Below are 16,144 nucleotides of genomic sequence, written 5' to 3'. Positions count from 1 at the left end.
CAATAAGTAAATTAAAATAGAATTTATAGGTTTTATCAGAAGAAAAAAAAAATTTCCGATTATTTTCTTTGAGAGCTCTCATATTTTTCAAAGAATTTTTAAACGGACTAGTAAAATCTCTATATAGTGTAAATAATCTCTTATTTTTCATAAAATATTTCATTTTCTGCCAATAATTTGCCAAGTTCTTTTTTCTCCACACATTATAAAATCTTACAATTGCATAAAATTCTAATTATAACATAAGATCATTTCATAAACAGAAGTGTCTAAAGAAAAAATAAATATTTATGGCGGGTGTAAGTTTTAATACTATAAAATAAGAAAGGATTTTGTGGAATTTCGTTTAATATTTAAGGATTTTGTTAAAAATTAAATACCTCACCTTGTATTTTAATATAAAGAATTGATGACATAGATATTATTATTAATATTATTACTTTTTTTTTATTATTGTCACATATTCTTTAAAACAATTTTACAAGTAGCTTCTAACAGATATTTTGCAAGTAAATAGTAACATGTATTTATGTAATTTATTATGCTTTTTTCTAGACATTTTTTTTCAATATGTGTAGCTGTATAAGGAAATTTGTATGTAAAATTGAACCTTAAACACTAACTTGAATGTGCTTTTTAAACATGAATAATAATCTTTATGCCAACACCTGTAATCTTTCAGGTTTTTGAAAGTTTCTCATGCAAGTTTTTGACTTGGGGTATGGTTAAAATCGCTAAAACTGTCCAATTTCAAAAACATTCCAACTCAGTAAACAACGAATTTAAGCATTTAAATTATCATACCATCAGACGCTTTTTCATTTTCTTTCTTTTCACTTCTTTTCAGTTGCCTTTCAAGCTCTAACCTCTGCTCATCCTTCTTTTTAGCTTCAGCAATCTGTCTTGTTTGCTCTGCTGTTAAAACACTCTGCATACGCTGCATATCCATTATTTGTAGCCTCTGTGTCTCTAAAAACTGGTCATTGGCCATTTGCCATGTTCTCTTTAGCTGAACATGCTCTTTCTTTTCTTTCTCCAATAACTGGCACACTATAAAAATATTTTTAAGTTAAAGCATGCACTTTCTAAGCATAGTCACAGAATTTCCAAGGGAAACAAATGAAATGGTACTGCAGTAATGAACAGTAAGATAAAAATTTTCACATACATATTTCTCAGATTTGACAAAAGGTGTTTTTAATTGTTTATTGGTGTTGCACTTCACTATAAAGGATTTATGATACAATAAAAATTTAACAGTATGTCAGAATTCAGATACAACTAAGCACCAAAATAAAATGTAAGATAAATAAAATTGTAATAATACTCTAAAGTTTCAGAAACCTCTGGTCAAAAGTAGCTTGAATTCTTCTTAAATTCAGATTCATAAATCTCAATCATTCAAGGAAATTCATTCATATGAAAAAGACATTTTTATATTTAGTCAAATAAATTGCTCAATTACTTTTATATAGTATTAATGAAGTAATATTTGTGCTTTTTTGACATTATTTAGCTTTATTCTCTTAATTTCAGAACACTTGCAACAATAAGTTAGTCAATGCTAAAGAATTTTTAAATAAAACAGTCCGCGCAACTAATGAATTGCACAAAAATAGAGAGGTGATTATATTGTTCTGAGCTTCAAAAACTCTCCAAAAAGTACCGAATTTAAATCCCATGTTATTTTTTAATAAAATAACTTGAAAATTAATTGTTTGAGTTGCAATAAGTTGGTGTAAGTTTACCTCTTTCTCTATTTGTTTTAAGAAAAATTAATAGCGATGAAACACATGGTTTAGAAATAATTGCATTAAAAATACAGAGATTTTGTTAAGCATCAGTGTCAGAAAATATCAATACTAGCAAGAGCATACAATACAACACATATTAGTAATTTTTCTTTCCTTACCCTCTTGAAGCTCTAGTTTGATTTTGTCCATGTCTTCTTGCATAACTGCTTTTTGAGTATTGAGAACAGCAACATACATCTCTAAATCACTCCGAGATGCCTTTTCAGCTTGTAAACCTTGACACAGAGTGGTAAGCTTTACAAAAAATAAAGAAGAAAGTGAGAAACTTTTTTTTTAACTAAATCAGAATGCATAATTGAGCTTTCATTGTCTGAAATAACTGTTACTAAACTTAATTCAAATAATATATAGGTTTATAATTCAAATACAGTGAAACCTCCTGTTATGAACACTCCTGCAAAACGGACGCCTCTCAATACGGACATATTTTTAATTCCCCGGGAATCTTCTATGAATAAACCATTACGTACATTCTCCGCAAAGCGGACACTCCCGTATCATATGTCTATTTTTAATTCCCCGGTATCATATGTCTAACGTGAGTTTCTATGCTAATAGGAAAATTATATTTATTTATCTGTAGCTACATCCAGAATTTTGTATTTATATCAAACTTCTTTATATATTCTTTTTTTATATTTATTATATAAAAAAGAATATATAAAGAAACTTCTTTTTTATCTCTTTTATATATTTCTTATTGTTTAAATAAATATTCTTGTAGATATTTACAGTATCCTTGTAGATATTATTTAATTATTTCTTCATCTTTGAGAACATTCTAAAAACAATTTACGGTGTTAAATTTCGTAATTAGGGTACCCTTCCCGTAAACGGACAACTCTCATAAACGGACAAAGTTTTTGGTCCCATGAATGTCCGCTTAGCAGAGGTTTCACTGTAATCTATTTTTTTTCACAATGTGTAAAATAGGTTTCATTTTAGGATTTGAATACTGATAACCAAAATACATATCTAAATCCCACTCTGTAAGACATGACTAGAGTGATAAGCTTATTAAAATAAAAGTAAACAAAATAGATATTCAACAACTGAAATTAAATTATTTAATATAATCGAGGTTCACCATGCCATTTAATATCACTATGAAAAATCCAGTTTTGTTGGGGGGTTTTCTTAATACCAGTACTATATATTAAAATTTAACATTATTCAGTCAATGTCTCCATACAAAACTCAGACCTGAATTTATATTACTTTAAAATTATTATTTAATTTAAACAACTTTCACTGTAGTTCAAATGCAATGCAATATCGCTAACTTGAAAATTTTAATTTGTTGCCCTTAGAAAATGCTCACTTCTCTGTAAGTAATGAGCACAAAAAGTGTTTCCTATTATGTGTGAAACAGCCCCCTCTTTCTTCCTCTATTACTACTAAAACAAATGTTGCAAAGGATAAGTTTCTAATCATAACAAAAGTGTTAATGCATTATTAATTCTATTTTCCTACATGGGTGCAAGTTAGCACATGTATGTTAACACAAAATTTATAAAATAACTAAATATTATTTAATGTAGCTAAACTATCAGTTAGGTATTTGGTTAGCATCAAAATGACTAAAAAATATAACCATTTTTACAGCTTTTACAAACAATTAACCGTTAAAAAAATTAAATAAACATCATATATCTTTCATCTCATAGATGTACACTAGGGTCATACAGAAATGATTGGCACAATAACTCTCGCAATGAAATTGCACACAATGTGATAGAGAAAACTAATCAAGCTGATTTAAGAAAATATAAGCTATATAGAATGCATAGGTGGCAATGACCACAAACACATTGTGCAAGATAGTACATTCATTTTGTTGCTGTTACTGAGAAGGTAGACACCAATGGTGAAAAGAGACACTGATGGTCAGCATTAGATCGTATACACGGGGATATAACATAGTGAAATTCTTCATTGCCTAGTGTCAATCAACAGAAACGAAGAATCCTACAGGCATACCAACAACTCTAAGTTGGTTAAGTTCAGCTGTGTAGTCAAATCTGTAGTCAATGAAGGAAAATAAAAGCATACCATACAGCAGCAAAGTGAGCAGACACGTCAGGAATGACTATAGCAAACATTTATCAAGACGTAAGAAGACAAGGGACACTTATTTTACCTGCATGTTCTATCCTCTGCAAATAGAATTAAATTGTTTGAAGGTGGTTAATCAAAACCCTATGGGACTTCAAGGATCAAGTATTCAGTCAAGTATCAGATTTGCATTGACTTGGCTGGAATTACACTGAACTGATGTATTATCTGTCTTTATTTTATTTATTTATTTTCCGTTAGTACATTGTAACACGTCTAGTGATAGCATTTGTGTCACTCATTTCTGCATGATTAAATTATTTTTTTTTAAAAATTGATAAAATTCACAGCTGTTATATAATTATTTCAAGTACTTTTTCATCTAAATGTTCGACAACTTCAGCAGGACCTTTTCCCTTTATCATTTCTGACAATGAATCTGAGCCTAAACCCTTCACCAAGTCTGCAAATGCAGTTTCATACACTCTTAGCTGCTCATCAGTAGACCGTAATTTGTCTTTCAATGCCTTTATTTCTTCTTCCAATGGAACGACAAGAGAACGTAACATTTCAGCATCTTCTTGTGCCTGATAAAAGGGAGAGAAAAAGACAATACTTAGTATTAAATAAAGAGTATAAGAACACATAAATTTTCTTGCAGTTGTTCATTTGTGTTGCCAGCATAAATCGTAGATAAATGCGATTAAATTAAATATAATAAGCATAATGGAAAGTGTGGAATTGACCACCTTTTTTTCAAATTTATCATTGTCTAAATTAGCCTTGATAATCAAATATTGAATACTGCTACAAATACTTAAATAATAATATGAAATAAAACCTTTACAACTTATCATCAGCCTATACTGTAAGTTAAGCACTAGTATGAACTACTCAATGACTGACTTAAAAACAAATCGGAATTCTTTTGTAATTCATTAGGGGTGCTCGATTCTTATTCAGACAAATTTTATAAGTAGCAAAATTAATTTTTGGATTCAAAAAAATATAAGCTATTAATTAAGTACATAAAATTAGTGAAATGGAAATATCTTTTCTAACAATTACTTTTAAAAAAATGTGTATCTATGTAATTTACTGTGCTAATTTCAAATAAGTAGCATATATATTGACAACCCCGCAACATAATATTTGTTTCTAACAATATAAGCATTTTAGATCCCAAATCAATACAATCTAAACAGTGGTCATCTTAACAATTAATCAATACAACTTTTAAAAAATGAATGAATTTTTAATTAAATGTCTAATCAAATGAAACGAAATGTAAAGTGATTAAAATAAAGATAATAATTTACCTTCCTCATGCTTTCTTCTAAATTTTCAATACTCTCTCCAGTTGATGAAGTGAAAGGCAGAGGACTACCTAAATTACCAACACGTTTTAGAGATTTTGTTACAGCAGCTAATACTCCTTCTCTGGATATATCAATTCTAAAATGGAGATTAATTTCAGGATATGGATGGGAGAAAAAAGAAAAGCAAGTAAAATAACAAAAGAAATTGTTTAAGTAAACTATACATCAATAATCTTACATAGGTTTTAGAGAAAATTTTATTTTCAGATAAAAAAATAAAAATAAATAAAAAATTTTAAAAAAATAATTATTTAGAAAAAATATTTTTTATAAAAACTAAATTTCAATATTTAATTGTTAACTTCTTCAAGATCCAGATGCTACTTCAGGCAAAAAATTATACAGGGTGGCCATTCTCATGGCATAATCAAATTCCTTGAGAAAACTAATTGTTGACTTTTTCAAGTTCCAGATGCTATTTAAGGCAAAAAATTACATAGGGTGGCCCTTCTTCAGACAAAATCAAATTCCCTGAGAAAACTCTACAAATTATAAATCTTTTTTCTGATTTTAGTTAGCATGATTTTAATCATAATTTAAAATTTTATGCATAACATCTAATTAAAATTTAAATTTTAGTAGGAAAGCACTAATAGCAATTACAAATAAAAAATTTTAAATTTCGTCAATCTATTATTACATTATTTTTTCTATACTCTATTATTATTCTTTGTACCTACATGTTCCTTAATATTTTTTTTCTATTTATTAATCAAACTGTAAATTATTAAATAAATACAAATAATGATTTATAATCAAAAATTTCACCATTAATTTTATTCAAAGTTTCAGGTAGATATGAATTGATTTTCAAAAAAGTTTATAACCATAATGTTTTAAAAAGTTTAATTTAAAAAGATTTTGTCTAACAGAAACAACATAAATTATTAATTAGAACCATTAAGATAACATTGATGAAAATATAAATAAATGACAGTACCCAGTGTTTTCATCATAGAAAAAAAATGGGTGGGAATTTCTCACCCTTTCTCAAAAACAGGGTGAGATTTCAAAAAGTTAAGTGAGATTTCTAAAAACTAAAAAAACACAAAAACTCTCGAGAAAAAAATCATTTCTTTAATTATAATACATTTTCAATGTCTTCTATTTTTTAAAGCATTGAATATTTTGGTGCATCATCATAGAAGATTTTGCCTTTACAAGGTATTTGTCCATCTTACCTAAGTGGATAAAAAATTTGAGCGTATTACATGAAGAAACCTTACCTACGGTAAACACGTGGTTGCAGAGAAATGTGTTCTGAAAGGGGTTCCGTGGTTGTGTTCTGTTGTTTGAAAAGGTTCTGAACAATACTGGTAAATAGGGAAGCTAGATAATGGGGCAGATGTTGAAAATAATGAAAGATCCAGGAAGAAAAGTGAAACGGATTTTATTCTAAATGGCGTAATTCGAAGCTTTTTCCAAAATGCGAGAAATTCGCGAATTTTGAAATTGATTTATAGAATGCGCGAATTTCTCGCGCTAATCATTTTTTAATGCGAGAAAAGAAAAAAATATGCGAGATTCTCGCGCTGTAGTGAAAACACTGGTACCACTGAACAAGTTTTTTGTTAAATATTGATTGGTTTGTAAAGGAATTTAATGCCTAATAACAGATGGAAACATACTAGAGATAAAATAATGCATGAAGAAAAGTTATCTTTATACTGGAATAAATAATCTAGTGCACAAAATTGCTACAAGTGCACAATAAAAAAGTAAATTGGGAAAACTGCTTTTGTCTCAGTATATCATGTTAAGTTCTAGAATATAATAATAATAGAGATAAAAGACATTAAATAAATTTTAAAATAAGAATATATTTTTATTACTTTTCTTTACTCTTTAGTTCTTGCAATTCTGTTTCTATTCTATCTTTCTCCTTCTGAATCTGATTTATTTCTTTGTCATAACGACTAGTAGTGTTTCTTATTGCATCAGCAACATTCTCTACAATGAAACACGTTTTGTTATAATCAGAAAAGCAACAACACAGTTAACATAGTAATAATTTATTACAGTAAAAGTATTATAAAAGCAAATTGAAATAGTATTTTTTTCGTTTGTGCACTGGTATGAAAGAAAAATGGTCATAATTGATTTGAATTAAAGAAGTTGTATTTGAAGTTGTACAGTTACACAATATTTATACTGTCTGTAGTACAGTCAAAAAAATTATTTCGCAATTTTTAGATGTTTTTCACTGTTAGGTACTTTAGAGAAGGTGTATATTTTGCATTATATATTCACCAATATTAATATTGATATATTTAGAATAGTCGTAGAAAAGTGAGATCAAAAATATACTTACATTCAATATCATAAATTAATATTTAGAAAAGAAAAGAAAAAAAAAAACAATATCAAACCCCAATCAACAATATCAAACCCAAACCCCAAACAATCAAACCCCAACTAATCAGAGAAGAAAAATTAAAATTTTGAAGTAATAGTTTATCAAAGAATGTAGATGAAAAGCTTATTTTGGAAAACTACCAGACAAATAAACTGAGTTTTAACCAACCTCCCTTTGCTCCGATGCGCTTTGGTACTAACTGATAAAAAGGGTTGTGAATATAATGGTACACCATATTAAAACATACAAATAGTACTAGACTGGAAATGTAAACCCAAAAACAAATAAAAGCTAATGTTACCTTCCATTATTCGTTGTAAAGATGCAACTTCCTCTTTTCGCTTCCTCTGTTCACTTTCCACAACATTTTCTTTCTCACATTCAGCAACTGTCACTAATGAACGACATTCATCTAGTTCAGTTTGCAGGCGCTTCAGCTCTTCCTGCAACTGTTTCACGTCTGAACTTGATGAATTAGAAAATTCACTAACTTGAAGGATATCTAAAAACAGACAATTTGGAAGAAGAAAAAATACATTAATATTGAAAATAAAACAGATAACTTTTTCAAAATATTGAACTTATTTACAGACTCAGATAAAATTAAAAACTCTCTGGGAAGACAAAATCTCAATTAAAAGCTTTCAGCAAGCAATTGTTTGCAACTTTAATAACTAGTTTGGACAATTTTGTCGCCACTACATTTTGGCAAAATTTGTTCAAAAATCACGGATTTATTTAAAAATTTTAATTTTTATAAAACTCTATATTGATTCCTATCTCAAGGATGAGTTTTGTATGCCCTTAAAATAACTAAATTGTATAAAAATACATGTCTGCTATAAATAGTAAAAACTCTTTAAATTATCACTATAGATATTAATTTTCACACTCTCATTTATATTTCAAATAAATCAAAAATTATTACTCTTTTCTTGCTTTTTGATAAATTGTATAGAGTTCAGCTATATATACTGTATCCAAAGTGAAACCTAATTTTCAATATTAACTCCTTAATTTAATGATGTGAAAAAAAAAATTTAGCAATGAAATATAATCAAGAAACAATTATTTAAGAGCATATTTTTTTCTAAAACAATATTTTCATACATTTTTTTAAGGAAATATATACTTATTTCAGAACTATAACCACTTTACTCCACTCTGAGATAAAGTGGATTGATCAAAACTTGTTCTTCTGAATACATTACAGTAAAAAAACAATCAAACAAAATGGATAAGTTATGCTTCATATGTAATCTATGTAAACCTAATGTATAGACAAAATGCATCAAAATTTTCGGTAAAATAAACTTATAAGCTTGGTCTTAGAGCCTTCTTTAAAAGAAGCTTGATTTAGTACCACTACAGCCCACCTGACCTTATTAGATTCCGCATAATCCGTAAGGATAGAACCTAAGAAAAAGAGAAAACTAAGAAACTACTCCATAGACCTGTGACTAAAAGATATTACTAGTTTGAGCACATCTTTAATGGTCAGTTAACAAATAACTATAAGATTTAAATTTTTTAAAAAAATTAAAAGCTAACGAGAATTTAAATGAAAAATTGCAATACATGCCTACAATATTATATTCACAATTATGCTACTTTATAGCAAAATAAATAACAAAAATGCATATTATCCTTTTACATTGTTTACTGGTACGAGAGAGCATCATTAATTTTGAGGCCTCACTTATATAGCTCCCCATTTCCATATATAAAGGACACCAGAATAAATTCATTCAAGGATTTTGTTTGTCACTAGGGTAAAACTAAATTTACAGTGATTAGAGGTCAATTAGCAGGAAAAGCCAAAATGTGATGAATGAAAAAAAGTTTTTTAAAAAAATTTATGACTACCAACAAATTAAGTTCTTGTAAAAAATAAGAAACCAAAAATGTAATTATTTCTACATGAGATTGCCACAATTTTTCTAACACTCATACACCCGACAACAGAAATAGACAACAGACTAGCTGGAGTCGCACAACATCCACAAATTTTTTTTTCGTCTCAGATTAAAATTGTTGCGACTCTTTTTTAGTATATCTCTAAACTTGCATCCAATTAAAATTATAAAACTGAGATGAAAGAATACCTCAAACAACAAAAATAAAAGTAATTTTTAGCACTATATTTGGATTTATTTGACTTACTATGTAAAGTCCCAATGTTCCTTCAAATTATGTTTAAGTAATTATTTTATGGAGAATTTTTAAATATATTAGCAAATTCTGTACACATTACACAAAGCTGAATTTTTACATTAACAGTTTTTGTCTGACTATTTTGGCTGTAGATAAATCTGGGTAGGAAGACAATGCTGCAGATTTCCAGCATTTCCATGTATTTTATCAGCATCAATTTGCTTTATTTGCTTAAGCCACTGCTTTTAAATATTCTTTGTACCCCAATATTTTATGCAACTATTCAAAGCTTAAAGGCATTAAAAATTAAACTTTTAGAAAACAATCAGTCAAAACGTTACAATCGATACAATATAATAGAATGGTCAAGTTAAGACCAATAAACACATGTGCATACTTTCTTCCTTCCCAATCATCATTTACACAATGAAAACCCATGAAACTGACCACAGACACAACACTACCATTTTTGAACAATGAACTTTTATCTTCTCCTTAATGAACAGCCGCATATCATTTTGTCATACAATGTTTCCTTACTCAAGTTTGTTGCTTTTCAAGCTTTAGCATTAAAATATTGGTATGGAAAAAGTCTATCAGTAAGTAATTCTTGATACAAACAAATTATATAAGCAATAAGATATAAATTTTAATTAAGCTAGGACTTAACGAACTTATTGTTATGGATAGACTTCCTTGTATATTTCTTTAATAATGATTAATTTCTTGCTGCAAAAATTACTACCATGTAATTGAAAAAATATATGAACTTTAACAATGACTTGCACTTACAATCAATTGCCAAACAGTGTAGCTGTATTATTTTCCTCTGGACCTTACCTATTTACACTCAAAATAAGACCAATGTGAATCAACCCACTAGGATTTAAAGTACTACTTCAAACGACCAGTCTAGAACATTTCATAATAAATAATTCTTCCAAAGTTTGTAAGGTGCTGTTAATANTTTTTCATAGAACGTGAAAAATTCATAGAAAGAAATTATTGCCCTTTAAGAATAATAATGCCCTTTTTATAAACGTTTGCACCCTGCCCTTTTTTCTGCCTAGAATGAGCTCTGAGCTAACTAGACAAAATAAATTGTTTGTGTAGTTAGCTAAAAATTAATTTATTACTTCTCTGTTTGAATAATAGTTATTACTAACATTTAGTGATAGCTAATATAACAATTTTGTTACAAGCAATTCCAAATCTTAAAGTCATCAAGCACATTTGCAAAGATTTACTTTTTAAGTTTTAAAGGTTTTTCATAAGTTCATATTTGCATGGCCCATAAATAAATGTGGCTAAATTCATAAATTGCAGTTTATTTACAATTTTTACCCCCTTCTTTTAAAAACTTATTAGAACTTAATACGATATATGAAATAGAATAAAAAATTGTTGGTGATTTAAATACTATATGCCTACACAAAATGATATTTTCACAATTTTAGGATTTTATAAAAAAAGATAGAAGATAGATTCTCAATAACTTATTAAATGAAAATTAACACTGAATTTATGATCCCAAACCAAAAAATAAAACCAAAAAATTATAATTGCATACGAACTTTAACAAAGTCATAAAAGACAAGTAAATAAGGCAAAATAAAGTTATTAAAGACAGCTAAGATCACAACATTCAATCACCCGAATTTCAAAACATTTTTTATATAATAAGTGAAAGTGTAAGCTACAATTGACACGAATAAAGAAAAATCACATAAGAAATAGCCATCATAGAGTTGAATTAAGATCTTTATCTTGATGTCCATAATAAATATGTTTAATATATTCAGTTATTGATTCTTTATTTACATCATCATTTCAAAAAGGAAGATCATTATAAGTCTCCGAAAACTCGTGTTGCATTACTTATGAGTAGTTTTCAAATTTATAAAAACAGAGTCAGAGCAAACAAGAAAATCTTAATCATGACAAATTTCGTAAGGTGAACAAATAATAAAGTATAATAAAAAGTAATTAAACTCTGGTTACTCACGATCTACATCGTCATACGCGGTGGAAACTTCAGATGCATCCATCATTGTTTGTCAAGGATTAGGAAGTAGCTTTGACGAAATAAAAATAAATATTTTACTCATGACAGAATTTTTCATTACATGCGCCGAACACAACAAACAGATACAAGTCCATTTTTCGGCAGAACGAAAGTGTTGCCAGGAATTTTTCGAAGTGCAAAACTAGCAGACGGAAAAACCGTTGCCAGAACTAATTTTCAAAATTAACTATATAGTGACTCAACAGTTTATTCACGATTGTAACAGTTATAGATGGCGCTTATTAAAATTCATTACGCATAGCACAATAGTGATTAAGAAATTTTAATTTTTTTAGGAGACTTATCTGAGCATTACGATTGAAAACTACAATTAATAATCGAAAGCTGAGTATTATCTCATTTCCACTGGTTGGTTTATAAAAAGAAGAAGGGGAGTTCTCTCTCCCAAGTTTTATTTTTCCTACTGCTACAGATCATAAATGGTGAGTTTTTTGAGTGAGTTTGTAAGGAAGATGATCGTAGATTAGATGGATCAGGTGTTAAAGTTCCCTTGTGGTTAGGCTAATTATGGTAGGGTTTCGTAGTTATCTATCTATGTTACGCAAATGCGGTTAGTTTCATCAAAAAGTCTTCCACGAAAGCGAATTTCTCCCAATACTTGATCCAAGAGTTCACTTGTCTTCTGGATTGATATCAAAATAGCAAGGCCACGGAGATGAACATTGGTACCAGCAAACCCAAAATCGGGTCGTCTGTTCATCGACGGTTATAAATCAAGTGTAACTCGAGCGTGATATAAACAAACCCAAGCTTGAAACAAATCAAACTTTCAAGTCTATTTTCTTTTAACATTTCCTTATTTGATCGGCACACTCTACCTTCTAAATGGCAACTCGATACAGCAAGACTGGGTGTTCTGGGCGTGAAATGCACTGAACTAAACTAGATTTTAAATTACCTTCGTTGTCAAAATTTTAGAAACTAATTAAACAACCATTTTCACCCAATAGACTTGAATCAAGCGCACTCTACGCCTGGGAAATGCCACTTTATAAACCTACCTTACTCATCCTGGTGGGAGTGTACACCCTTTTCCATGGTGGAGAGAGAATCCTACAACCACCACAGAGGAATCTGGTTAGAACCCTGGCGATTGACAATCATTACTCTCTACCATTTCTCCAGATTGGTGTTTATGGAAACTCGAACACGCAACTATACCATTCCTAGACAGATAGCAGCATTGCACTATTCCACCTTGTTTCACAGTTTACCTTGATTCGCTAAAGAAAACGATTCACAAGCAACGTCAAGGCCTGAACTGCACTGAAATAGCAACTTCTATCACAGGCACGCAGCTTCTGAGTCTCGTGAAACACTCAAGACTGACAACGAGACAGATATCTCACTCAATGGAGGAGGAATATGAAACGGCATCTTTATAAAGTGCAGTATGCATCCTTTTCTATGGTGCAGTATACATCCTTTTTTATAGTGGTTTCAGAATGTTACTACTACCATTGAGGTCCTTGGTTTGATCCCTTTGTCTGCCAACTAGCATCATTCCCTGAACCTCTCCAAACACCTTCATGGTCCCTTGATCAAACATTTACTTCATTTTCTCAGAGGAGAGTGTATGAGGAATTCCTCATAATGACTTCCACCAGATTGACCCATCATTGACCCCACTTACGAAGAGATTTATGACTCGATCTAATGTCTTAAGATCTACATACAATGCCGGGCGTTGGTTTTAAAGTCTCCGGCAAAAACTTTATTGTGTTTCCATTGCTTCATTGTCCTCTCAACAACAACCGATTCTTGTTCGTCAGATTCAATGCGTATAGCTCATCTGTCGCTTATCGATCAAATATTCATTTCATTTCCTCCATTTTTTTCTAAAATAGGTCCCGACTGAAAGACCCTGATTCTACGATAATTTTCGATTGAGAAAATGAAATGGTTTTACACTAAATGACAAAAAAACTTTTACAAAACGTACTGACAACCACTAGGTTTTTTTTCCCGAAAAATCTATTTTCGCAAAATTTTGAGTACATTTTTCACAAAACATGATTTTATTTTATAAAAAGTCTAATACATAATCTGCTAGTAGATCTTATATATATTTTTACGTTACAGCTTTATCGTGTTGAGTAAAATAGTTTTTTGGAAGCGTTAAACTTAAGGTGCATTTATTATAACATATATGCTGCAATCACTAGGAAAAATTTGAGAAATTCCCTTGTGAAACAATTAATTGGATCGTGCAGCTGAGCAACTGATTTTCAACGCTGCGATTTATACGAAAAATTCACTATGTCCTTAATTCAGAGAAAATGCTGCCAGACAGCAAGATTAATGTGCTGCTGCGAAGTCGAACATCTGATGCTGAGATGGTCAATATAGAACAAGCTTCCGTCTGAAACCCCAATCCTTTTCACAATTTCTGCATCGGGACTAAAAACGTAAGTAAATGGACTATTCTGTCATAGTTATAAATATCGTGCATAATGTTTCGAAATAAATGACAAACCCAAAAAAAAGTGGTTTTTAGATACAAGTTTTATTTCGAACTTAATTTTCCTCGAGTTTTATTTTAAATTCTTAGTTTTTTCATGCCCTATTCAAAAACTTGCAAGCCCCATTTGTCATACATTTAAAAATATTTTCTCCATAATTACCAAGGATGCCAACTGCTCCTCTTTCGGTGAAAAGAATTTTTTAGAGTAGTAGCGAATTAAGAACTAAAACTTATTAATTGCACTTAATTTCGCCCATACTTTAAACAGCTCACTAAGAAATAAATCATGTAAAGTAGCATGTTATATGAACAACTGAATTATTTAAATGTCATAGTGGACAACAAAACTTTTAATAAATTCACTAACACAAGAATTAACACAAATATTTCTACCACTAGAAAAACTATTTTCCCAAAGCGGAGCAAACTGGCATTTCTGAAATAGTTACTTTTTAAGTAAAATAGCTATAATTATTTTTAGATTCAATTTAAAATGTATCCAGATGTATTTTTTTTACAATTCGATGAAAGCAGAGCGCAACGACGAAGCTGCCCTGAATGAAGTTACTTATTTTAAGTGTCAAGGGAATGTTGCCTTCCAGTGGAAGTGAATAGAATGAGACCAACTTGCTACTGCTCGACCACGGAAGTCATAAATAGGAGGAATATCTTGAGCGCTGAAGTTGAGTTTGTAGTTTTCATTGTGTAACTCATATCTGTGTTACAACTTTTAAAGATTTTAAAACCAAAATAAGGGGTTAAGTTCCTAAATAATTCCTGATAATATAAAGTAAATATGTAACAATGTTTTATAGTTTTGTACTTATAAATTCAATGATTCTTGACTTAACTAAATTTTACATAACTTTTTATAAAAGTAAATATTATTCATACCGCAATATTATTTGCAATTAGCAATTGTAAAATGATTAATAAATTAAATTTAAAACATGTGTTTTTTTGAATAAGAGGTTGCGTATTAAGATACTGTCATAAGATTACTAAATATGAAAGAAACACTGCTTTTATGCTTTTATCTTTAAGTTTTTAATTAGAAAAAATGATCGAAATCAAAAAAGTAATAATAGCATAAAATATTACTCAGGAAGTATAATAAATCAATATTACTGGGAAATACTGATGAATAAAGGGCAAAGAAATATTTTACAGGTAAAAAATATCTTTTTAACTTTAGTTAATTTTATGCTGATAACAACGACATGTAACTGGATCTTTTTGTTTACAACCTTAGCATGTGACTTTCTTCCCAATGAATGCACCAACAACAATCAGAAAATGTTTTAGAACATTTTTTGTATTATGCTAATAGTAGAAATACTTTATTTACGTCGTACTAGATCTGCGCAATGACAGGGCTAAAGAGAATAGAAGGCCTGGTTCACTCCTTTGAAGAAACTCTCGCCGCGCCAATCCTCCAATTTTCTCTAGTGACGTCACTTCGGCGCAAAACTTGCACTTTTACTTCAAGAACAGAGCGTTCGGCCTTACTAGCTCAAACTAATACTGGAGCATTTCCTTTTGTGACATATTCTAAGACATTTGTTGTTTTCTACAATTACTTTCCTCAGTTTTTGCCGTGAATTTGCAAAATTTTAAAACTATTAACGAAATGCTAGTTTGCGCGATTACAACTTGCAAAAATTCCGATAGAAAAACAAAAGGAAGAAATATAATTTTCCGCGTGTTCCCTAAAGTAAATGAACAACTATGTAAAGAATGGATTCCGAAATGACACAGTTAATATAAAACAGCAATACGTTTATTCTGTCGTTAAGAACTTTTATAAAAATTCATTATCTAAATAGAAACCGCCTC

General features: G+C 29.6%; 1 protein-coding gene across 4 annotated transcripts in view; it reads right to left on the bottom strand.

Annotated features, from left to right (window-relative positions):
* Positions 1-16,144, bottom strand: part of LOC107445927 (rab GTPase-binding effector protein 1) — a 46,025-nt gene that overhangs the window by 18,678 nt on the left and 11,203 nt on the right. For 2 of the 4 annotated variants that reach the window (XM_043042065.2, XM_043042066.2), the window contains exons 1-7: positions 11,764-11,959; positions 7,906-8,106; positions 7,081-7,198; positions 5,189-5,324; positions 4,244-4,456; positions 1,913-2,048; positions 805-1,050 (exon numbers count right to left, since the gene is read on the bottom strand). In XM_043042065.2, the coding sequence (XP_042897999.1) occupies positions 805-1,050; positions 1,913-2,048; positions 4,244-4,456; positions 5,189-5,324; positions 7,081-7,198; positions 7,906-8,106; positions 11,764-11,809 (1,096 nt within the window). In that variant the 5' untranslated portion in view covers positions 11,810-11,959. Of the gene's footprint in view, positions 1-804; positions 1,051-1,912; positions 2,049-4,243; positions 4,457-5,188; positions 5,325-7,080; positions 7,199-7,905; positions 8,107-11,763; positions 11,968-16,144 lie in introns of those variants that run through there. The other 2 variants (XM_043042064.2, XM_043042067.2) reach the window with 2 other exon arrangements.

This window comes from Parasteatoda tepidariorum, chromosome 3 (assembly GCF_043381705.1).
Source record: "Parasteatoda tepidariorum isolate YZ-2023 chromosome 3, CAS_Ptep_4.0, whole genome shotgun sequence".
Taxonomy (NCBI): domain Eukaryota; kingdom Metazoa; phylum Arthropoda; class Arachnida; order Araneae; family Theridiidae; genus Parasteatoda; species Parasteatoda tepidariorum.
Note: the sequence above shows the minus strand (reverse complement) of the source record. Positions and strands in the feature narration are given on the sequence as shown.